This window comes from Dipteris shenzhenensis, chromosome 2 (genome assembly GCF_047967505.1).
Source record: "Dipteris shenzhenensis isolate YYH24624 ecotype China chromosome 2, Dip_SZ_1.0, whole genome shotgun sequence".
NCBI lineage: Eukaryota > Viridiplantae > Streptophyta > Polypodiopsida > Gleicheniales > Dipteridaceae > Dipteris > Dipteris shenzhenensis.
Genome location: NC_141597.1, coordinates 62254969 through 62281251, shown reverse-complemented (window position 1 = coordinate 62281251; position 26283 = coordinate 62254969). Strand labels below are relative to the sequence as shown.

At 39.7% G+C, this 26283-nt stretch overlaps 1 protein-coding gene across 3 annotated transcripts; it reads left to right on the top strand.

Annotated features, from left to right (window-relative positions):
* The first annotated feature begins 420 nt into the window (after positions 1 to 420).
* On the top strand, positions 421 to 4091 carry LOC147905123 (serine/arginine-rich splicing factor SR45a-like). 3 transcript variants are annotated; one of them, XR_015542714.1, is made up of 8 exons: positions 421 to 525; positions 827 to 846; positions 1853 to 1948; positions 2129 to 2243; positions 2398 to 2547; positions 2740 to 2881; positions 3234 to 3303; positions 3406 to 3477. XR_015542714.1 is itself a non-coding variant. In XM_087390289.1 (7 exons), exons 1-7 carry the CDS (start codon positions 523 to 525, stop codon positions 3636 to 3638), a joined length of 687 nt encoding a protein of 228 aa, XP_087246415.1. In that variant the 5' UTR covers positions 421 to 522; the 3' UTR covers positions 3639 to 4091. The 3 variants fall into 3 exon arrangements, 2 of the variants coding, with proteins under 2 accessions (XP_087246415.1, XP_087246423.1); XM_087390289.1 differs by lacking the exon at positions 2740 to 2881 and having other exon boundaries at positions 3406 to 4091; XM_087390297.1 differs by lacking the exons at positions 3234 to 3303; positions 3406 to 3477 and having other exon boundaries at positions 2740 to 3227.
* The last annotated feature ends 22192 nt before the right edge of the window (positions 4092 to 26283 follow it).

Sequence of the window (26283 nt, the reverse complement as noted above, 5' to 3'; positions counted from 1 at the left end):
CCGACATATCACGAGTGTTTCCAACAAAGTACTCTTGGTCTTGCCTACAAATCTTGGTTATAGTACTAGTGACTATCATGGGGCTTTTGATTCTATGACAATGAGATCTCGTACTCCCATAATGCAATCCCAAGGTGAGAAGGAGCTCGATTGCATAATGAGTAGAAGATGTGATGAGGCATAATCTTGGAGTGCAAAGACGGAGGGAATTTAAGAATAGATGATGAAAAGCAACGATTGGAGCCAAAATGAAAGCAATTAGGAAGGATAATGGAGAGATTAAATTTGCCATAATGAGAGTAATCAAGATGGTAAAGATTGATCCCAAAACGCCACCTAATAAATCAATGAGAGGATGCGCCACGTCATCAAAGAAAGTCTATATAGTGTTGGGGGATAAAGAGCAAGGTAGCTTGCATTGTCAAACTGCCCTCTTCTTTGTACATTCCCGTCTTATGTTCGTCTTGTCTATCGGCCACTTCTCGGTGCAGCGAAATCCTTTCTTGAACGAGCTTTTCGATCATGGTATTTCCTGCTTTCATGCGCGTCGTAGCTCTCACCCGCTTGAACTTCGAAGCTTTCTGTTTCAGCGTGATAGGGCAGCCAACTGAGAGATTGAGGGATAATTCCCTCCCCTCCCAGACATTTCTCAAAAGTATATTCGTCCCTTTTTAGGTTGACGCGGCCTACGATGTCACAGGCGCGGCAAAATTGTTTCGAATGCTGTGTGTGATTAGAGCTAGGCTGTCAAGCTTTAAGCGCTTTCGGTAGATAATTCTGCTTGTAGGTTTCTTTTCTCATGTGTTCCTTTTGCGACTTTGTGCAGGCTGATTCTCCACGACGCAGGTACCACTTCTTTTTTTTACCCGTTCTTCAGAATGAAGCTTTTAAAATAGTTTTGTTTGGGCGAACGGCCCTGCTCAGCGACGTCCATGGAAGTATGAAGAGGACAGACTTTACGGCTTTTTTACACCCAGACACTCAGCAAAGTTTGAGCTGACAATGTCTCACGATGCCAATCTGCGACGGTTACTGGAAACGCAATGTACAATCATACGAATAATTGCTGACATGTTCATCAGCACTTCATCCCAAGGTCTCGGGGTACAGACTTTTCAAGAATTACTAAAATTTTTCGGGTAATATAAGCGTTCCGAGTTTTTTTGGCCCAGCCACGGAACTACTTTCAAAAACTTTTCCCTTTTTATGCCTGCCTGGCAGGCTAATCAGACAGAGCAAATACATCACTTTTGTTGGGCAAGTTGGTTCGTTATAGGGGGAAATTCATAGTGGAATGACGTGCTTGATACGGGTAAAGGTGGGGCTTGTGTCGATATGCCCTGTTTCCATTGCTCTTCAACTTTTGTAAGGGGCATGTACACCCTTCTTCATCGAACGGTTTATGTGGACGTGCTTCATACCCATGATGATGAGTCTTGAAATGAGCATTTGGACTTTGAAAAGAACGTAGAAGTTTAGTCAGCGAAAGCTTCAGAGGGCTTGACGAGACCGTTGATTGCTGTCATATATAACGGTCTTACATAAGGAACTCTTTAGCCTGCACATTTGTGAGATCATCTGCCTATGCCTGCCGGTTATGTGCTTCATAAGTTGAAGTCAACTGTATTGTTGTGGCAGTGGATGGAGGATGGGTATTCATTTTACTTTTGGTTAAGAGAAAGACCTTCTCACGGCTTGCATGTTTGAGCTAGTGAGAGTAAGGAAATGGCTTTCCTGTCTAGGCAGTGGATGGAGGATGAGTATTCATTTTACTTTTGGTTGAGAGAAAGACCTTCTCACGGCTTGGATGTTTGAGCTAGTGAGAGTAAGGAAATGGCTTTCCTGTCTACAGGTATTCTGTGTCTCCATCTAGGCGCTACAGGTACCGGTCACGATCTAGGAGTCCTGCAAAGGCACGTTCCAGGTCAAGATCTCGAAGTTTGTCAAGGTAAAAACATCAGTTTTTTAACCAGGTCTATTCTCAAGTGATGTTTCCAGTTGCCAGTCACTTTTCGTGTCAAAAGTGACTTCAAAGTGTGTATAGCTGAAAACATTGCATGGTGACAGATTCCAGAATGTATGTATGTTTTAAAACTTAGCTGAAGTTTCTCGCCCCTTTTTTCTATAGGAGTCCCAGGGATAAACCTGATGCCATCAATCCTGGGAATAATCTTTATGTTACTGGTCTGTCTACACACACAACAGAGAGAGATCTAGAGGATTATTTTTCACGGGAAGGCAAGGTACAATTTTAATCAAGTGACGAATGTGAAGGATTCAAACTTGATTTGACTCTGTACTCGTCTTTAATGCCTTCTGTGGAAGAGTTAACAAGATCACTGGGAGGGGTCCTATGTTACAGGGTAAAACTGCTTACCATTATTTGTGAAATCACAGGTGCTGGAATGCAGATTAGTTGTTGATGCTCGTTCAAAAGCGTCTCGTGGATTTGCATTTGTGACTATGGATACGGTTGAGAATGCAGAACGCTGTATGAAGTACCTGAATCGCTCCATTCTTGATGGAAGGGTCATCACAGTGGAAAAGGTCATAGTTTACCTGTGATGAATTACTTTAGTTTGGCTTTGGTTTGGTGTTTCATCATGGTTTCTGTGGGACTGTAGGCTGTCTTTACATACAATGCTTATAAATCTGGTGAGCTGCTCACAAAACTACGTTGCTGGAAAAAGTTTTTGGTCTGAAAATTTTGATTTAAATGTTAAGCACTTTTGTTTTCAGCTTTTTGGTGGCAAGGCAGCCATTCAGTTTCAGCTACAACACTTGAGCATTTCACGAACTTAATGAGCTTGATCAGTTGGTCAAATTAACAGCTCCTGCCTTGCACCAACTAAACAAATGCCACACACTTCAAACAATTCGAGTATATCACCAACTTAATCGGGCATCTAAGTTTGGTATCTTTTGATCGAGATGTGCACTAGTTTGTGGATTTGCTTAGTTCTTAGAGTTTGGATGAGCACAAGTGCACATTTGTTCTGTCTGCAATACAGAAAGGGAACCAAGTAGCCGGGAAAGCAGTTTTTGTTTGTCTTGTATTTTTTGTAGGGATTTAATGCAGTGTGGAGTAGATACATTTCTTGTGCGCTTGATGAGTGCTCATTTTGGACTTCAAGCGCTTCCACGTTTATAGGATCTCGGGTAGTTTCAGCTCCCTGTGTGACAGTAGAAACAAAGTGAGACCCTCTTTAATGACAACAAGTTTTCTCTTGTAGGCAAGGCGTAAGCGGCCCCGGACTCCCACTCCAGGAAGATATCTTGGTATAAGAAACTCAAGAGACACTGGTATGCTGCCCTCGGTGTTCTGCTACCTTTGTTTCAATAATGGGGCTTCTTTACATTTGCTACATGCTTTATTACTTAACTCACTTGAGTGTCTCTTTATAGTGTATGGTGATCGGAGAAGACGCCGTGGAAGCTACGAGTCACCACGAGATGGATACCGTTCTCGGCGTTCACCAAGGTACAATCAGCGAGAGTACTCTCCAGAGTACTCGCCATACCGCAGCCACAGGTCCAGGCGTGATCGGTCTACATCGCGTGGATATTCTCCTCACCGCAGCCCAAGGCGGGGCTATTCTAGGTCTAGGTCACGATCTGCATCTCCATACTCCAGGTAATAGCACTCTTCTTTTGGAAGGCTTCTTTTGGAGTATGGGTGGGCATGCTGGTGGCCATAGATTGGATTAATAGTCATGTACTTGTGGCCCACTTTATCCTGACAAACCCCACAGCCAGGTGTTTCCATCGAAGAAGTTCACATTCTTGAGTATGTGGTCATTGTCATTCCTTGAAGGCAGGTCTTGCTGTGTAACCTGTTGCATCTAGAGTTAGGAAAATTTCTGTGCATATATAAGACAGGTGACTGAGGTTTTGTGGATCACTAAAGAATCCTTTATTTTGCTACTAGAACCTTGTGAAATTACCACTGGCAAGTCTTTGACAATTCAAAATTTTGCTTGTTGGAAGAGATGAACATACAACTAATATGATGAGGTAAATACAAGATGGAATATTTCCACTTCAGGTTCGTTCTCTCCTCGTAAGGTTTAGATTCATCTTGTGGTTTGGATTTCCCTCCCCCAAAAAAAGTATTCTTGTGAGAGCTGGAAGTGTGTCCAAAGACTTAACATTTGGATAGAAAATCTATCACATTGTCGATAGTGGCTGATATGTTTTGAAGGTGTGTGGTGCTGCATGAGCTCCTTTTACAGTTGGGAAATTTTTTGTGCATACATGATACTGGTAATCGTGTGGTGCTGCATGAGCTCCTCCTTTTACAGTTGGGAAATTTTTTGTGCATACATGATACTGGTAATTGAGAGCTTTCATTGTCTTTACATAGCTAAAGCCCCTGTAGAAAGAAACTTTAGATAGAAATTGTACCTTTTAGAAGTCACTCTGCAAAAATCTCCTTTGGTTGGAAGAGGTGTATAATAAGGATAAGCTCGATATAAGAAGTTTGAATTCTACATTTTGGTTTGAGTTGGTTCACTTGTCCTATGGTTAAGATTAGAGGTTTGATTCATCGTCTGTTGAGGCCAGAGTTTGGGAAAAGAGAGGCTCAGCTAGCATTGAGCCAGCTCGAGTTTCAAACTAGCTGATTTGATTGCCGAGTCCCGACAAATAGGAAATCAAACTGTTGCAATTTTAGATAGTTATAACACCATTCAAAATCTGGCTACAATTTTGAATTTGCTAGTCTGATTGCCATTGAACACGAAACTAGGCTGGTTTAGGGTTAAATTTTCGTTGAGGCCCTTCTTCTAAAAAAAATCCAGTGAGATTAGGAGGTATGTCTGAAACTTGGTCACACAATGTATTTGATTGTTTAAAGGATACTAACCTGAAACATGAGAAGGCATAAGACAAACAATGTGGTTTAGACTCACGGATATTGGTGCACTGGGCTAATCAACCTTTTTACCTTGTTTCTGCCGATTATGAACTCCCATTGGAGATATCCTCCTTAGTAAAAGTCAGTCAAAAAGCACATTGATAGATATTGAGATGGCTGTGCTTTCGAGTTCGAACTGATTATGCTTTTAGCTCTCTTTTTCTCTGTTACTGATAAATTATTTTGTGAATGGTTAGGCCATTGGAATTTGTGAAATTTCAGTTGCAGAATGTGTAATGTGGAATTATAAGATGAGATAAAGATGTTGAAAGAGACAAGCTGTCTATGTAAGATTTTAGACTTCTTGAATATAGGGGATTTAGTGGTACATGTGTATTTCAGGGGGTGAAGCAGTCTTCAATCTTGTCTTGAGACCCTTGTAATAATGTTGTCAGGTTTCTCTTAGACTGTATGGCTTGTGTCTATCTTAAACACTTCTAGTTCCTTTGTGCATAAACATATGGCTCCTCTTGGTTTTTGGTTTCGGGTGCAAATCCATGTTGGAGTTTGAGCAAGGCTCTTTAACACACCTCATCTTTAAACACCTTCACGACACAAAGTCGCACCTTATTGACTTGTGAATCGCTTGGAAATTTCACTTTTGATAGCACCGAGTGTGGTAGTAGTTGCCATGGTGATTTGTGTGTTGGCTAAGCACGTCCCGGTGCTCCTAAATGTATTTTTGTGCGATATTAAACGAGTCCTTGGGTGTATGACATTTCATTAGCTATTTGGGTGGCAAGATGATTCTTCAAGTTTCTTCAAGGTGAAATGGGATTGTAAAGTCATCATGTTAAGATTCGTTGGGATGTGTGACATGGAATCCTTTGCCTCACATCCTCGAGGCATTGCTCGAGTGGTTGCCCAAGGTTGTGTTTGTAGTTAGTCCTCTCCCTTGCATTGTAAATTCTTTATAGCTCCAACAATTGTAGTTTAGTCATTGATCAAGTTAGTTTCTTGAATCAAATTTGAGTATGTTGGATGTCTAAAATTTTGTTTGATTTTCAAATGATGGGCTTTCATGACAAATTAGTCCTTTTAAATTTAAAAATAGAAATTTGCCTTGGTCATTTGAGTAGTTTTGTCATGCTTTAGGTGAGGACTTCACGTTTTTTCTACTCTTGGTGGTTTAACTCATCACTCGGCATATAAGTTGCGAATTGAATTTACACAACCCTTTGTCATGAATATTTGGCACATAAACAAATACGATATTATGAAGAATCTATTATTTTTTAAACTTGTGATCTCATGTTTTGGAATAAAGGTATTAGTACATGTATGTAATGGAGTCCTTGTGAGGAAGTGATTTATGTAGTCGAAAGTCGAATACTAATGCCATTCTATAGCTGTACATGAGAGTGGCTCTATTAAACATGATTAACATCTCCAAAACAATTATCACCTTTCAACAACATCAGGCATTTACTTGCTTTCTTCTTATGAATTAGGTGAAAAATGTATGAATATGAATTTTTATTGCAATGTTCTCAAGTGTGGATGATGATGTGCCATATTTATTATCTTTAGAGTCTTGTAGCAAGAGGTGACAACTTTAGCTCTAAGTTACTACATAGGTGAGCAGGTCAACCAGCCACACAATGGTGTTGTATCATGTTTTCATGCCTAGTAGCAACTAGCACACTATTGCAAAACCCCCAATGCAGCTAGAAAGCTTCAATAAAGATGGGAGATGTAGCCCAAATGATTGTACTCATGCAATTAGGCAACAACACATAACACTCTATGCTCAGCTTAAATCTTTAACCAAAGCCTTTAATGGGACAAATGGCAACTTCAAGAGATGTAACCAGTAAGAACAACAAGAGCAGAAGCTAAGAAGATTGTGATACACATTGGTGTTAGCCCCCATTGGATCTAACATCACTATACACATTCATACATTTGACGTACCACCTCAATTCTAGTAGTGGGTAGTTCATCCCATTAGTGGTACACTTGGTAGACTAATCTATCTCTTGGATTTAGTTAGTTGCATACGTTTTGCACTACACACGCAGGGGACATGCTAATCGCATTATTGACTATTTCAATATTGGTTCCTACACATTGACATGAGCCTTGTACATCTTCGGCTATTCCCAACGCATTGTTGTTTTTTATAGGTATCCGTGCAATTGAATCATGGTTTACAAAACACTATTTTATGAGAGAGCATTGCAACTTGATAGGTTCAACGTAAGCCCCCTAGTGATAGCTCGAAGCATTCATATCGTTCTCATGGGAGAGACTCTCGATGGCACATGGCTAAGCCTCTAGTATAGACACGATTGTCTCCACATGGAGGTTTTCCCAATTAGATCATAGTGATGATTTACCATTCATGCCTGAACCGAAAGATACTTGTGAGTAAATCTTGACAAAATCTCCCGTAATTGCTTCCATAGCTTCTTATTGAGATGGACTTTGATTCCATTGTAAGTGGCGTCAATGCTTTGGACTTGTAAAACAGTTGCAAATTGTTCCACATGCTATTGCAAAGATCTGCAGTCGCCTAGTGGTGGTGTAGCAAATGCAATAGAAATTCGTTGGTATGGAGCACTTAAATGTCCTTATGTCCTTTGCTGTGGATTGATAAGATCATCCAAAGGTGCCAGCCTGGATCCTAACTAATCATCCTGTAAAGCCACCATCTTGTAAGTTGCCAGATTGTGGAGCAATGACTCCGTCTCTCCAAGGATTCTAATCTTGGGTAAGTAAAGAGTGGAAGTCTTGCCAGCTTTGAATGCATAGATATACTGGCCGATTTCCAACATCATTATTATAAGTGTCCACATCCTAGTTAAGCTTATTGAATGCCATGGTGCATGGTAGCCAATTTTCTTCAGCATGAAAACATATAAATTTCTCAATTAAATAAAAAAATCTCAATAGCTATATAATTTTGAGGGATTTTTATAATTCAACCTCTGCATTAGACCAAGAAGAGTTGTGATCAACATGCACGATAATTAGAATTCATGCAAAGATAACAAAATCGGTTAAGTTATAGATAACCAACTCTTCTAAGTAACAAGTTTCTTCACTAAAACTAGTGCTTACGTACGTAATTAACTAAAACCAGTGCTCACTAACTAGTTCTAATATTGGAAAGAGTTAGAAGTCACACATGTGCTCAGTAACTGGTAGTACTAGTACGATGCCCAATTTCCACCATCATTATTATGAGTGTCCACATCCTCTAATAAGCTAATTTACTCTCATAGTGCTCAATGAGCATAGTACAAGTACAACCAGCACATGGTTGATGTCAAGCACCCCCCCCCAAATTTCATAAAATGCAAATCAAAGTTAACTAGCATAACAGCAATAGACAACTAGCATTAGTGGATGCAACCATTGGCCCTTTTGCTTCTACAATTACTTCTCCCCTCCCCAATAAGGATCTCCTCTCTCTCACTTGCAAGCCTCCCCAATAAGCTACAACCTCATGGATTCAGTTGGCAATCTTCCTTTGGAAACTGACACACCCAGCATGGTGGTTGAAATTAGCAAACATAGTTTGGCTCTCCATCATCACCTTGAACTTCATAAAAACTGGCTACACCCAATTATTCATTGGCCCCTAGTTATGAAAGCGTACAATCTCAAGTGTTTTGGGATTTATCAAGAGGCCAATAAGTCATCCCTTGACAAGGGCTTATAAGAGTTCAAGACAAGTTCTTTGGTGAGTGGTGAGGTAGCTAGAAACTCGGTGGTGTTGAAATAGTGCAAAAAAAGTAGTTGATGTTCATTTAAGACATAGATACCATGAAAGAGAGTGTACTTCACAAGGAGTAATGCTAGGAAGATAGAAAACTATGGATGTTGATAACTAGAGTTAAAAAAGTGCCAAATGAAAAGCAACTAAAGAGGTGAAGAAAGCATGGAACAAGAGGTGTAGAAAGGCACTTTCTATGTTGTATGTAAAGGATAATATGACTCCATATGGGTAAATGATGAAGTCCATACAAGAAGGTTGGAAGATCTTGCATGATGTTTTTCAAACCAATAATACACCATTGATACTAGCACTAAAGGCACATATAATCTATCTAAGGTAGGAAGAAAGAACCCTCATCACTAATCATCTTTTATATGGATATAGGAGTATAAAGATTAGCTAACATTAATTTAGAAAAGGTTTGACAATGAGTTTGTGTAGGTTACACTTTAGAGGCTTGATGAGTGCCCGGAGTGTTGGTGACTATCATTTTAGCTAGAGAAACCTTATCAACTACAAATGTCTTGGCAAGTCTCCTTATGCAAGAAGGGCAAAGTAATGAGAAGTATAACAATTAGAAAATGCAAGGTTCTAACTATGCATTATCTACTAGAGTCAAAGGTCAAGGAGGAAAGTAGAGCGATAATCAGGCTTCAAGTTGGTAGTATAATGGAAGAAATGCAAAGCTGGCACAATACAAGTCTTCCAATGGTGGTGGCAATGGGCAGGGTAATGGTAAATAGAAAGTAGATTGCCATTACTATGGAAAGCTTGAGTATGATGCTAAGGGTTGCTACAAGACAGGGTGACCAACAAAAGGGTAATGGCACGGGTCCCTCAAATCCCAATAATCACTTATTTCGTGTTGTTGCTTTGGTGTCATGCAATGAGCCAAACAATACTCGATATGTTGATAGTGGTGCATCCAATCACATAACAACAAATAAGGACTGGTTCCCCTTGTTGAGGATTATTGATGACAGGGAAGACATTGAGCACTTATGTGGTGAAGATATTGTTGGGTCTACTTTCTGAAAGAGAAATCTGAAGTGTTTTCCAGATTTCAAGAATTCAAAGCCATGGTAGAAAACCAAACAGGCATAAAGATCAAGGTCATGAGATCAAATAGAGGAGGTGAATACATGTCTTCAGCATTCATAAACTTTTCCAGAAATCATGGCATTCGAAGACAATTCACATGTGCAGATACTCCTCAGCAGAATGCAAGAGCTGAAAGGAAGAATGGGACTTTAGCAGACAGTGCTCGAGCAATGCTTAGTGAAAAGCCTCTTCCAAATCAGTATTGGGCAGAAGCAAGAGCTACTGCAAACTATTTCCTTAATCGGCTTCCTACCAAACCGATACAAGGTATGACTCCTTATGAAGCATTCACTGGTCACAAGCCACACATTGGACATCTCCGCATATTTGGTTGCATAGCATATGCCCACATACATGATGATCATCGCTGGAAATTGCATGCAAAGTCATGCAAATGCATCGACTTGGACATGGATTTTTTGAAATTTGGATATTAGTATCATTTTCTTCAAGTTTTGAATTGTCTCTACTATATTCCCCCCCCGGCCTGCCCCCATCCCCTTGAATTAAAATTTTCTAACATACAATTGTTTGACTATGTGGATGCAGTTATTTGAAGGGACATGACCCCTTCAATGGCAAACACTATGTGGGTAGAAATGAGAACATCGTTTGTGATAAGATTCTTTTGCATCTTCAATAGTAAGATAAAGATTTGTTTCACCCTAATCTTATGATCAAAAGACACTCCAAATTCCTATTAATAATTCATGACTCTCACGACCCCTAGGGGGGGATTCAATAGCAAGACAAGATCTATTCCACTATACAACAACCTTATTGATGAAAATCTCTCTCTCTCTCTCTCTCTCTCTCTCTCTCTCTCTCTCTCTAGGAGGGGCAGGTTGCTCTCTAGCTGGATCCTTGCTCCACATTCTCTTATACACAAATGACATGGCCTTACTCTCTTCCTCAACAGAGGGTCTCTAGTGAATTTTAGATGCGATTCATGCCTTGTATGAGAGACATGACTTGAAGGGTAACCTTGGTAAAACCAAGGTCATGATCTTCAACACATCCTTGGTAGTCATGCACAATGTTCACCTCGGATGGATTGCCAATGGACGTGGTTGCATCCTACACCTACCTAGGGTTCCTTTTCTTGGGCCCAATCTTTACGATGCAACCAGCATTATAGGCTCGACTGACCTGGAGTACGCCATGCTAGCTAGACTCCAACGACAATGCTTTCACTCTCACTCCTAGGACCCTTGAACCAAGACTCTTCTCTTTGACTCCTCGATCCAACTAGTAGGTATGTATGGTAGCCAGTAGGGGGGCCAGACCTATGAGAGATTGATTGAGCTTGAGATGAGAGGATTTAGGTTCTCATGCTTTCATACATAATTCGCAGTAAGCCTTAAGTCCCACATCAGGATAGTCTTGGCTAAGTTTGGGGCATCCCTACTATAACTCGATGCAGGATTTCAGACCATCACATATCTCAACCACCTTAGAATGGGTCTCGCACCACAAGGCAACTTTAGGCTACCTTTGTTGGCTTTATCCTACTCCATGGCATCAGCAATAGTGGGTGATCAGAGGTGTTGTTAGACACATACATGCAAATGGTTTGAGAGCCTAGAGCTGCACATACACAAGGCACCTCCCTTCCACTATAGCGTTGAGGCCCCCTTCATCCCGCTCACATATCATGAGGTGAATTGTTTGCCACAAGGCTATAGCCAATAGACCACAGTGGACTACACAGGTCAACAGTCAGCATCACTTCATCTCAAGTTTTATGCCACCACAACAATATCACACATCGATGGCCCCCTCCTAAGGTTGATGCCCCTGCCTCCAGTCCATGAGCTCAAAGACTTTTTCCCCTATGTATTAACACTATTGTGATAAGGATTATGGCATTTCTTTTGTATTCGTCATGGGTGTTGATGCCCCCTTAGTGGCTCTACCCCTCAGCTCATTGTATCATTCTCTTTTATCCTCATAAACCCTTTGGTATTCCAAATACTTTCAAAAACTCTCTCTCTCTCTCTCTCTCTTTCTCTCTCTCTCTCTCTCTCTCTCTCTCTCTCTCTCTCTCTCTCTCCATCTCCACAAACCTACTAATAATTCATGACTATCCATCATGACCCCCAAGAAAGGGATCATTCTCATGGCTTATAAATAAATGGAGCAGGGTGTATCACCTCTCTACCCACACAATGTGTGGGGATATTTTATGAGTGTGTGTGTGTGTGTGTGAGTGCATGGGTGCAGGCGCACATGTGTGTGTGTATCAACGCGCATGCATGCATGTGTGTGTGTGTGTGTGTGTGTGCACACGCGCATGCACGTCTACATGCATATGTGTGTGTGAGTGTCTGCATGCATGTGCATGTGTACATGCATGTTGTGTGTGTGTGTGTGTGTGTGTGTGTAACATGGATATGCAACTATGACCTATGTACAATGATTATGGAAACTTTATTAGCTTATATTGGGCAATTGTGTTTTTCTTCTTGAGGGCTTATGGAAGATCGATGGTTGGTTGATGGGACTTTTGTGAAGCCCAACCAACTACGTGATTATATATGATGCCTTACAAATGGATCTGAAGCATTCCCTACATACGAGGAATGTGATTACTTCTTACACATAATCTATCCATTTCTTGGGCATCATATTGACAAGCATATGAAGAGATGGATGGTCAATGTGCAACTATGGCCAGTGGGATAATAGCTAGTCACAAATTGTGTTCTCAGGTGCTAATCTGGCTTGGCTATGCAGCTTGGCTATGCACTGCTCTACAATATTCCCCATTGTAATATTGTTTGGTATGCCCATACATATATTGATGCCATGATTATGACTACTACACCTTTGCCTACCCAAGGGTTTGTCTATGTGAAAAGGGATGTTAAGGTGCTACATACTCGACCCTAAGTTAAGCGATTTACATTTTATGCCTATGCATGGGCTTGCATCATGGTCGTCACTTAAGCATCCTTGGTGAGTTTTCTTGCCCATATTTATATGGTTTAATATGAGTTTTACTTGTTTGGCATGCATCATGATATACCATGGAAATATAATTTGTAGCATTGATAGAGTTTTGGGCATATACTTGCATATAACTTACACCATTGACTTGTTTTGGAAATATACCTACCTATATGTCGTGTTTCAGTATACTTGCAACTTACACCATTGACTTGTTTTGGAAATATACTTACCTATATGTCGTGTTTGAGTACGGAGTTTATGATCTACAATGACATGTTTATTGCAAAATACATCTACTCATATATGATTAGAAGCATGATTACTGCTGACATATTGATTGTAGAATATATTTGTATACACAAAAGGTCTAAAAGTATGATGAATATGTATAAATCCTCCAATATTAGAGGTGTCTCCTCCAATATTAGAGGTGTCTGGATGTTGTTGGTGCATTAACATAGATGTTTGTATTTGCTAGCCTACACAAATAAAACATTGGTTGTGACCTATTTATTAGGGATCGAAATACCTATGTGCATGACGACTTAGTGAAATACAAGATGCCGTGGTAAGACCTAGTCATGAAGGACATGGGGTTGCAAATGTCTGAACCATAGAAAGAGACTTCATTTCTTTGCTTTTCTCATATGAAGCATGATGGTTGGGTATCGTATGTTTGGTGCTATATCGTGTGTTTGGACTACTTGCATGTTATGGACATGTTCTCTTACTATATTTACACGTGTGGCTATACATGAGATTGAGGGTTGAGTAAAGTCATTGGTTATATATGTATTGAGAAGAGGAGCTACCACCTATGAATTAAGTAAATAGAAACACTCAATGGGATTATCATGGTGATGAGGTATCATTGGTTATATATGTATTAGTGAAGAGGATCTACCACCTATGAATTAAGTTAATAGAAACACTTAATGGGATTATCATGGTGATGAGGTAAATACTTGTTTGAAAATTATCTTGCAATTATGATCACATATATGTACGATGGCTATGCATGAGATTGATGGTTGAGTAAAGACACTCATTATACACAAACTGAAAATACAACACTACCACCTATGAATTTATGAAACAAAAAACATGGTAAGTTTTATTATTATTAGGTGCATTTCTTAGAAAGAAACACAAGGATAGTATCAATTTTGATGAGCATCATTGTTTTTTTATATATATTCCTTCTAAACTAGTATTTAGAACACGACACCATCTAAATAGGAATCTCAAAAAGCTATTGCCTTCACCTATTGGTATATATGGGTGGGCACCTGTTAAGGTGGACCACTTTTGCTACTAGTAGAGTACTATAATAGCTCTTAAAATATGATCACTTTAATTGACAGTGAATTGTCAATTTGTATTTAAAAAATATACATGGATTGATTGGATACAATCATGTCAAGTTATGCTATAGCTACCCTAAATCTTTATAATAGTAGTCACTAATAGTGCTCTTTCCGTGATACCACCATTTGGACCACCTGAACATGCACCCACTGCCCATACAATATTGGGGTGATAAAGATCTTGAAAAGATAAATTCTCTTTATATAATGCCTTTATGAGCTGATCTGTAATTGTTATGAGCTTCTTATGGAACATTCAATGAGTGATGACCCAAACATTGAGTTACTCATAGAATACCTTAAGCTAAGGGTACATATTTCATTTGATTTGCAAATGCATTTGATATTGTGCACCCCTCCCCCCCTAATTGCTCTATATGCTCTAATTTCCCCCTCTCTATATGCTCTATTTCCCCCCTCTATTTGGTTCATTTTTCTTGTATAATTACACTTATAAACTCCTTGCTTTATTTCCTTGTTTTATTATTATTTTTACTTTTTAGTTAAATCCTTTCCTAATAGCTACGTATCCCTATTCATCCTATCCCTACTTAGTACACTTTCACCTAGGTTTTTTTGTTTTCTCCTCACCCTTTTTCCTTTTTCTTGCTCTACTTCCCTAGTTTATCCTCTCTTTTTCTTACTCTACTTTTTACTGATCCTACCCTTTCCCTAGTTTATCCCCTCTAATTTTTAAATTAATTTTTTTTTAAAACTCTTCTAATTGGTCTTCCACCCTTCCCACCTTCCTTTTCCTTTGTTCCATTATTTTTCCACTTTCTATTACATATCTAAATTCCCCCCCCCCTTGTTTTTCTTTTTCAAAAAAATTCTCACATTCACATCTAATTCACAATTTCCTAATTTCAAACCACACCTTCCTTTTAATAATGCCCCTCCCATTTTTATTTCAAATTAGGTCATTCCAATCCACACACTAATGATCTGTCTTTTTACATTTACAAATTTGCATCGAACTGTTCCACACCTAACCACTCAACCGTTATAACCTTCTACCTAGTACACTCTACCTAATTCACACTTAAACAAACCCATCTTTTTCACTTAATTTTTTACATCGTGCTGGTTAAGTTTATGGCTAAGCTTTTGATTTATTGTGACCCCGATAACAAGGGAGTAGTGTTTATGACACCTGTCTTCCCAACTTAAGTTAACCTGGTTCTTATCATGTTTTCTTGTTGGATGGTGGCAGGTATATGCAGACTCTCCTCTTCAATAAAAGAGATGTTTATCAGGACTTCGCCAAGCTCCTTTTTTTTTTGCAAAAACATTGTTGTCATTTCTTATTAAAGCTCTTATCTATTTTTCTTGCAATTTCATAGGTGCTTTACCTACATACGCAAACTCTTCCTTAATTCTATAATGTTCTCTTTCCATCCTTTACCTAAGCTTACTCTTTTGTCCTTTAACTATGCAATAGTGGTTGTCATCTTGTCTTCCACACACACACACACACATGCAATAGTGTTAAATGAAGAGAAAATGCCAATAAGCAATGAAAGGTACTACACATAGAATTCAAGGATAGACCATTACATTAATTTGGAGGTTGAATATCTAATAATCTTTCAAATTCTTTAAAACAAGAATTATGTTTCATGGTACATGTTAAAAGCCCGAACTTCGCTCATGTACGGAGTCATATCCATGAAAGCATGATTGAAACCTCTTGGTGATAGTAAAGGAGTACATATACTATAAATTCCAATAATCCTTGATATGCTTAGAAGTCAAAAGGCATTATCTATGGCCCATGGGAACCCCAAGCATCACAACTGATGATACATGCATATGATTTTATCTCTGTGGTATATATGGTGGGAGACTTTCAACGATGATAGAAGGATGCATCTAGTATGTTCATTGTATGGGAAAAAGTCCAAACTACGATTCACGACTACCTTAAGAGTGCTCATAAGGTTACATGGTTTTCCTGATTAGAGTAAATGAAACTTATTGTGCATATTATACTTAATTTTACATAAAAATGCGCAAGGGGTAATGAAACAACTAATAGAATTAAACCAATTGAGTTGGCCTAAGCAAGGATTGGCTATATAAAACTTCATGTATGCCTTAGCTTCTCAAAGCGTACCTTCTTCTTGAGCTAGTGCATGAGATATACAACTCGCCTCTCTGCCCTAAGCCACACCCAGTTGGCTTCTCGTAGCAATCTTGCTTCCCTCCCATGCATAGAAACAATCATTAGACTGTGTTTGTAGAAGAATTGGCACCAACACGTGAGCACGTTACTGACATCCTTCACGGAGTAGCAAATTCATCGTCAAACTCTTGCTGCTTATATTTTGTGGAAACTTTCAAAGCGTGATGGCTGTAGATGGCTGTCACAGTTATTTGGAGATGTCGCCCGCAATTTGAAGTCACAATCGAGTATTACCGAGACGGGCTAATATGACCAGCATAGCTCTTGTGACTTAGGCGAGCTAACAAAAGAAACACAAATCTTGGGGATAACAACCAAACCTACGACCAAGCTTCCGAGCCACGGTACATCTCAAATTGAGAACTTATCACCGGACTTGCTTGCATTTGTTTAGCTAAAAAGATCACTGGCCATACATAGTTGAGACAACTATTGTTTCATAATAAAACTTTTTTTCTCCTACACGTCACCTATACTCTCCACCTTTTAGCTTCAATCACCTCCGTGATAATAGTCGCTAGAAATTGCATTTCTTGGAGATCCCATGATACAACTGTGGATACACAAGTAGCGGCCACTCTGCAAGCCTGAAGGTAAGGTGACTACAACACATTGTTGAGAGTTCACGCTCAACATCATGTGATCATGTGTGCATAGCATCATCATGTGATCATATATGCATAGCACTAACCCAATAGAGTGCTATAAAGGAAAGGGTTAGATGCCCTAACCCTAACCCTAAATGGGTTTGTATATATATATATTCTACATTTTCAACTAAATCTAGTGTACAGTTAGTCATTTGTGGTGTGACTCTAGCTGTGCCCTCTCTCCTCATCTCCACTCTTCTCCTCTCCCCTCTTCATATTTTGTCACACCTCACGTGTAGATTATATAAACTACCAGCTCAATTTGTAAAAGTGACTTCCTATGAGAATTTGGATTGCCTCCACAGGTCTACACTCATAAACTGGTGTAGGTCGGTTGATGCTCTCTGATCGAATACCTTCACCATATTTTATCCATTACGTGGGCATAGTTAACATTCTTCACGTATCCCTTGGTAGAGATCTAATTGCAAATTCAACATAGTGTGACTACCAACTGCGGGTAGAAACAAATGGAGACTATATGTGAGGATCATTCTATATAGGTGGGTCTTTAAGAGCTAAGCAAAGGACCAATCGGCTCTCAAACTATATTCAGCTATACTGCACTAATGATTGATTTTTTATGAGACATTCTTGAGTATCCTTCCATGGATGGAACTCTATTATCATGGTTGAACACTTGTAAACACCAAGGTGTTAGATGGTATACAGAAAAATTGGCCTATCATGCTATGTGTGGAGTGAAAAGAATGACATGGACATATACCATCTCTCTCTCTCTCTCTCTCTCTCTCTCTCTCTCTCTATTTATCTGTCTATCTATATATATGTATGTATGTATAGGTACATACATAGAGAGAGAGTTAGAAACAAGCAATTTCCTTCCTTGAATGACACTCTTCATGACTTATGTAGCTCCTGCTTTAGGAACTGATTCTTTTACTTACTATAGTGGGTGGACCAGATAATTGTCTTTGCTAACCTTTGGTCATTAATTAATTCAAGATACCATATAAGGATTCCATCTCTCTCCTTCCCCCCTTATTGGGGTAATGGTGAAATTATGTTTCAAAAAAGGGTGAAAAACTTTCACCATACATATGGAGCATCTGGAGACCTGTGAGACAATCACCAGGGTGCCACATGATGCACTGTCATCCAAGGTGGATAGAAGCTGCTATTGTAAATAGCTTATGATGTTGAGACATCGATAACAAGTGGAGCTACATTTTGAAAACTACAGTCCCACAATTAAGGGTCAGTGTTCTAACTTGTCCTTGTTGTGGATTGTAAAGATTACCACTGTCTTGAATGATAAGTCTAAGATGGATAATGTTTGTCTTGAAATGCGCACACACATAGGTTATCGTCTTTGGGAGACCTCGTGGGGTTATGAGATAGAGTATAAAGTCATAGTAACTCATACAAGCCTCTGTGGGCTGAGGCAAAGGGCTCACTAAGGTGTACTATACTAAACTAAGCTCAAAACTCAAAGCTCAAAGATAATACTCAATCTCAAAATCAAAACACATAACCAAGTACCACGGTTTCTCTCCTATGAGTTGCAAAAATATATCATATCAGTATGTGCTGGGTTGTCTCTCACTATGGCAAGGGGCATGGTGTTCGTGATCTCTATATCCCATGGGTCATATCGAGAGTGATGCTTTTGCGATCCCCTCTGAGCAGAGTTATGATGGACTAGACCTCCATCATGCATGCCCTGGTCCATTTCTACATCTCTGGTTGCATCTTTAGTTGCATCTGTCCTCGTCGTCATCTCATCCACTAACCCATGCTACCCCCTCTCTCTCTCTCTCTCTCTCTCTCTCTCTCTCTCTCTCTCTCTCTCTCTCACACACACACACACACACACACACACACATACACACACACACACACACACACACACACACACACACACATACCCTTCCTGTCCCCTTGCACTCCACTAAAAAAGGAAGGGGAAGGAGTGACTGGCATACCCTTTCCATCCCATTGAAGAGAGAAAATAGAAGGGGGTGATAAAGTATGGGACTTGGCTCCTAGGTATTGGACATGGAGATCTAACCTTGTACTAAAAAAATGATTAGGTAGTGAGAGAGATGAAGATTAAAAAAATGATGGCTATACCATATTGGGCAAAAGACCCAGTGGGGCAGAGTATTTTAAATAACCCATGGGACCTCCACGCATCATTTAGGTAACCTACGACTCTTATATGACTCAATTAGACTCAATTAGACACTAGCAAATTACTAAGGGTTATAGGGACGATTGGCAAGAATGTGGATGGACAGGTTTAGCCTTGGGGGTGGGGGTCTTTGCATAGAAGGGACGAGAATTGGGACACGTGGTCTCTTGGGTTGATTAGGAAATGGTGTGCAATTATGGTTGTGAAAGGAAAGGGATAAAAAACTTTGGATTAATGGGAGATTATGGAGAACAAAGGGGATATGGACATAGTGGCCCTAATATGCCTCTAGATATTTCTGGGCACCCTATGGTTGAGTGGAGACTCCCGGTGATACCACCGCCCCATTAATGGGAACCCCTCAAACTAGAGGATAGAGGGAGCATACTGTGGATAAAAGGTGTACATATTGGATAGGGCAAGGTACCCTAAAGAGAGGCCTGGACCATTTGAAAAAAACAGCATGCTATGGGTGATGGGGGTACACATGCACTAATGGCAGATGGTACAAGCTAATATGGCCAATCTTTGGTGCCAAAGCATCCTTCATGATTGGGGTTGTGAGCTCCATGCCTTGGGGAGGGTGCTTCTAGTCTTGTCTGACCCTCTAGATGATCATACCACCCGAGGCCCTTTGGATGCTTTGTACTCTGCTAGCGCTTTGATTAAATTGTCCTTGGTGTGGAGGTCAATGGAGGTACCTGTGAAAACCTTCAAGCTGTGCCACTCTGGTCTTGGGAGCTCTAAGTTGCTGCATTGACGACCTCAGGGAATAGGTCCTGACAAGGTGCATCACAACTCATGGGACTACGTACTCTCGCTTCCCTCCCTAAAGGATATGGATGATAACTAGGTGATAAACTATCGACACTTTGATCCTCAGCAAACAGTGCATGAAACTATCTCCAGTCCAAGCTGCAAAGCACTGTGGATTCATAGTAGAGACCACCTTTGCTTGTATGCTCGATCATCCGCGCTATACTTTAGCATTCCATCCATGCTTGCTTGGTGGAGATGTAGTGCTCGCCTTATTGTGGAAACTGGAAGTGGTGTCCTTGAAGCTGATAGGGAGTCGCAAACGCGTCTTACTTAACCCTTCAAACCTGAGTGTTGGAATACAAGTGGGTCAAAGATGGGGTGTGATCGCTTCTCCACTTGGGGTATCCCCAATTAGAACAAAGTGGGTTGACACCCTACACACTGAGCTGGATCAATTGCTTGTGATGTAACTATCTTAGTAGCTGAGTTTGATGCTTGCATTGGAAGTGCCTTGTAGAAAAAAAGATGTAAAAGGGGTCACAATATTCGTGGTGTGATTCTACTTAGGTAGCACTAGCCAACTGTGTGTTCTGTTAGTCCATACATTAGCTTGTTTGTGCACATAAGTCTCGCATGACCTTGTAAATGTTATATGGTCACTGTCATGCACTCATACTACGTTAATCATCGAGCTGGTGCACCTCTGTTCTTCAGAAAGGGGGGATGTAAGTGGCAAACATGAAGGCCTCAAGCAAACGCACCATTACATATGGGATTGTGATTGTTCATAGTTGGAAATGTTGATGAAACCTGACTCACACCCACTTGGCACAGAGCCTTATACTGTAGTATTGCTTTGGAAAGTAAGCCAGCTCGGGCACATGCGTATATGCCATAGATTTTTGACATCTAGAGATATAGCCATACTTTATGAGTGACTTAGTTTGTCTATTGCCCGATGTAATTTGATACTTCTATGTGTTGAAACACAGATGAAGCTCGTTGCTTGCATTTAGCATTGAGCTTGAGAAAAGACCCATCTTGTAGAGTCGGATGGAGAACGCAAACAGTAGCTCGGAGCACTAAAAGCATAGTGATGATACAACATAGATGTGCACGCTGAGAGCAAGTGCTAGATGCCTGAGTGTAGTGACTAGCTCCTAGTCAAGGACATGCCTTTGGCCTGTGATAGCAAGATGCCAATGCAGAAGCTGAACTATCTTCCATCGACGCGATGCTAGAAAGTAATACATGTGCGCATGCAAAGTTTGGACTAGCCACTTTGGATCTGATTGCGTGTTAACTTCCAATAAGTCATGTATCTTAGTGTGTAAGCCATGTAGCAGCCTCCCTTAGTACTTTGAGCCTCATGAAGTACCACTAGTAACTTATGAACAAGGAGGGACAAGGCAGTCAGAGAATGCTTACCTATATGCACTCTAGCGGGTTGTGAACCCCTGGAAACTTTGATCAGGAATGGTTGGTGATGCGAAATAGAGGGATCACTTAGTATTCTTGTATTTGAATGACACCTTGTGCCGAGATGGTTTTTTGGTTGCCAAAAAGATAATGAGGCTTTTTGCAAGTTTTGCGTTATGGAGATTGCTTAGTAGAGGTAGAATGTCTAAGATTTTAATGGAGATTGCTTATTAGTAAGTTGAATGTGTCCGAGATTTTAATGCCTGTGATGTAGGTTGGACCCAAAATCTACTCCGCTTCTTTTGACCTCAATGATGAAAAGACATAGCACTATTTATGGAAATGCTTCTACCAATACAAAATGTCCTTTTACAGAGAAGCGAAGAAAGGATTATTTACCACTTGTTATAGCTGATATAATTAAATAGAAATTGTTGGTTGGAAAGTGTGGGGGATCTTTTATATATGGGGTTGGACATTACATGTGGAATTGAATAAACTAGACCTCGGACATTAAACAACATTTACAACTCTTGGTAAAAATGGGCATGGAATCCAGGAAATTGGTATTACAATTTTTTACCCTTATGGGATAGATAAAAGAACTTTTGGTGTTTTGTTATGACAAAAAACATAAGTACATTATGAGACTATTACTAGAAACTACAAACATTACCAATGTTTTGTAAGAGTTGAAGAATGGGTAGTCCCTTGGGTTAGTGAGTTTTGCTACTGATAATTTGTAGCAGTTTACTCTGTTGACCTGAGAAGGTTTTAATGGACTAACAAAAAAGTCAAGATAAATGGTTACTATATTTTATGGCTATCCTATATTTCCTGATACTGCACATAAGGGAATACTTCCTTGATCATTGGAGACTGAATTATTCCTAGAAAATTGAGAGTAGCTAGGATGTTTCGGATGAATATTGTGGTGTGACATGGATAACCACTGTGCAGTTTTCTTTGGATGGTGGTAGGTGAGTCCCTACACTTCTCTACAAGATACTATGAAGACATCTAGGATGGCTCGAGTGATGGGACAAAGACAACACTGGCATGGGCATTTTTGCCATTGGGACAAGAGATAAAACTATATATTGCCTTGGTCTTGGTGGAAGCCCATAGCGGGATTTCTTTGTTTTTTCGAACATATAGACAAAAACAATTTTACTATCAAGAGGCTTATAATTATAGGGTGATTTCATATAAGTAGAATGATGAGTGAGAGATATGAAATACGGGACCCCTACCTAACAATTTTGATACAAATAGAAGAAGGAAAATTTTTGAATGACATGTGAAATTCTACAGTTAATATTCAGGCATGTACTTGCTTTGAAAAGAGACATGCTCTTTGAACATAGGTTGAATATGTTGAAACTATAAGAGTTATGCTCCCCTTGCTGATAAACTAATATGAAAAGCGTTGAGACAGTGGTGGTTTCTACATTGAATTGGAAGTAATTACATGTCCCTTGTGGATTTAGTAGTAGTTAGGAAACACACACACACACACTTACTATCCTCTTTTTTCCTCTTGAACATACTAATTACGTTTCTTCCCTTTATAATCCCTTGAAAACCCTTTTATACTACCTTTCCCCCTTTCTCCCTCTCTCTAGATTTTTTCCCTCACTCTCTCTCTACTATTTTCTCCCCTCTCTTTCTCCTAAACTCCCCTAAAACACTTTTTTTAATTTTCAGAGTATTCTCTTAATTTTTTATATACTCCCCTATTTCTCCCTAGTTCTTCCTATATTTTTTCCTAATTTCGCTAAGTATTTCCTAATTCTCCCTATTATTTCCATTATTTCTAAATTCCTTAATTTTTCCCTATATAGTTTCCTAAAATTTTCTTAAATTTTTTCCTATTTTTCCCTATGTTCTCTCTTTCTCTCTTTCTTTTAGGTATACTCCCATTAATCTTAGAATATTTAAAATGCTCACATTGTTCTCCCTTTTACCTATTCTCCCATTATTCTCCTAAAACTTTATTCACAGGCTCTCACTTGGTTGATTAGTCTGACGCTAACCATTAATTTTTGTTGTGACGGCAATAACAAGGGAGGAGTGTTTATGACACCTGTCTTCCCAACTTAAGCTAAAATGGTTCTTACCATTTTTCTTGTTGGATGGTGGCAAGTATGCAGATTCTCCTCTTCAATAAAAGAGATGCTTGTCAGGACTTCATCGGCTTTACTTTTGTTTACAAGTATTGTTTGCTAAAACATTATTGGCAATCCTTGTCAAATAAACTCTTACATACTTTTTTATACATTCTCGTAGGTGTTCTACCTACTCACTCAAGCACTTCCTTTAACTCTATAAGGTTCTATTTTGTTCTCTTCCCATCTTTGCAGAAATTCTGTTGGGATACTACACTCTAGTCCAAGTCACTCGACACTCCTCTCCCCACTCCCTCTCTCGCGACTCAAGCGGTACTCTCATGTTTCCAAAAGTCTAAGTTCTTTTCTTTCATTAGAATGCACGATCTCGAGGCTCTTGCAAAGAACACTCCTTTGCTCATTAGAATGCTTTCCCTTAATGATTGGATCAAGCTTCTCAAATTCTCACAAAGTACCATCCTCCCTGGCCTTGCCAACAACATCCTCGTCCTCAACGGTGCCTTTTCGCTCCCCATCCTTGCCGGGTTAGCTTCTGCTAATTCCAATTTTCACAGCTTCATAAATCTTGACCTTCTTTCCCTTGAAGACAAAGCCTCCTTCGAAACACTCTCTCAGTCCCTCTCTCAACCACCAAAACCCCTCGACAATAGAGAGCTTAAAATTTTTTCTTCATATGTTCCCCTTCTTCCTCTTAGACAAATAGAAATGAAGGTTCCAGTGGTGGATCACAAAATCTGGTGTTTGGATAACCTTAGCTCTCTCACACCCTTTTCCTTACCCTTGCTTGCCTTCATCTGTAACCTCTCTTCAAAAGAGGTGGATCAATGCAAGCAAGATGCCTACCACGGACGTCAACATCTAAATTCAAATTACTTTTTTAAAGCCTATGGTGGGTTCGCATGCGGAGCTTGATCACATGATCAATGCTCTCAAGCATGTGGTGTGGGAAAGCTTGATCAGAGCAGAGGAGGCTTGCAATAACCATATCCATTAATATTAGGAGAAACTTGGAAAGGAATATCAAAAGGAATTTGAAATGTTTGTGTGTGCGCATGAATACGTGCGTGCATGTGTGTGGGGGGGGGGGCTGAGGCAAACGGCTCACAAAGGCGCTTTGCTAAGTACTATACTAAACTAAGCTCAAAACTCAAAGCTCAAAGCCAATACTCAATCTCAAAATCAAAACACATAACTAGTTACCATGTTTACTCTCATATGAGCTGCAAAAATATCTCATATATGTATGTGTTGGGTCATCTCTTGCTATGGCAAGGGGCACGGTGTTTGTGATCTCTATATCCCATGGGTCATATCGAGAGTGACGCTCTTGTGATCCCCTCCAAGTAGAGCTGTGATGGACTAGACCTCCATCGTGCATGCTTTGGTCCATCTCTACATCTCTGGTTGCATCTCTCCTTGTCGTCATCTCATCCACAGACCCATGCTACTCTCTCTCTCTCTCTCTCTCTCTCTCTCACACACACACACACACACGCGCGCGCGCGCATGCACGCACTCTCTCTCTCTCTCTCACACACACGCATGCACATACACACACACATACACACATGCATGCATGCATGCACACATATATATATGCACACACACATGCCATGCCATCCATACATTAGCTTAATACTTGCCAAAAGACAAAGTAACCACACTAGAATGTAGTAGGTGGCACCCTTTAGAGATCACCTTACTTTATAGGGGGCCTTTTAAGACCATCATTTCTCCATACAAGGTGGCTTTTAATTAGGACTGCTTTCGTCCATTAAAATTGGCTTGTCTAGGGCCTAGGCTCCCTTTTTTTGTTAGGGAGCAAGAATAGATAGCTAAAAATAGTTGTTGAATTTTTAAAATTTTGCTTTTTTTAAAGGTCGCTTTCTTACTCTCATGCCCATGCCAGACACATAATTGACACACAATGAATAGGGTTTTTATCAAAGAGGAGATTTTTGTGATTGTTCACAGAGCAATCAAGAAAACTTATGGACGCAATAGGATTTGAGTTATTGGTACAAAGAGAAAATACTATCTTCATGAAATATTCATAATTACTCTGAGCAAGGGAAATTAAGCATCTAATCACATGCAGGCTTACTAGAAGTGAATTGTAAGAGAGGGGGAATGTCTTGGAGGGATCCTATACATGTAGGTCCATGAAGGGCAATCACTTGTTCATGCAAGAACTAATGAAGGAAGTTGGCTCTAAATGAGCTTGGGTTGAGCTGCTTGTCTTGATGGTGAATGTGGATCAACCTTGTATCTCAACCGTTCATCTTTAAAAAGATAAAAATAGATAGAAAACAACAAACGAGGCTATAATTTGAAGCTTTTCACTACTTTTTAAGCCTTGAAAGTTCCATTCTTGCAATGCCCCTAAATAGCTCGTATGGTTGCAAACAATAATTTATATAATTAATACATGTAGAACTATGTGGATGAAGTGTCAAAACGTATAAACAATGGAGAGTATGATAGAGTATGGTTGATTGCTAGAAGCTTTTTCACTACTTGTGGACTCTTGAAAGTTACATGCCGCAATGTCCTTAAATTGCTAATACGGCTGCAAATAACAATTCAAATAGTTAATACTCAAAGAACTATGTGTAGACCGGCCAAGGGCTATGGAAGTGTAATAGTGTGTGCACAATGGAAGGGTCTGATTGATTTCTATAAGCCTTCATTAAAAAAGGTAAAAAGGGACATTGTCTTGTCAAATAGCAAGGCAATGTCCATACTCGTATGTATTTCCAACTTTGTTGCTTGTGTTTTCCCAATTTAAATATGGAAAATAACATGTTGCATGCCTAAAACTAAAATTGCTCAAGCTCCACATTTTCTACTTCTTTCACTTATTGGTGTGGGAAATAGATTTGAAAATGTAGCTTCCACTACATGACCTATGCATTGTGTACTTTTCT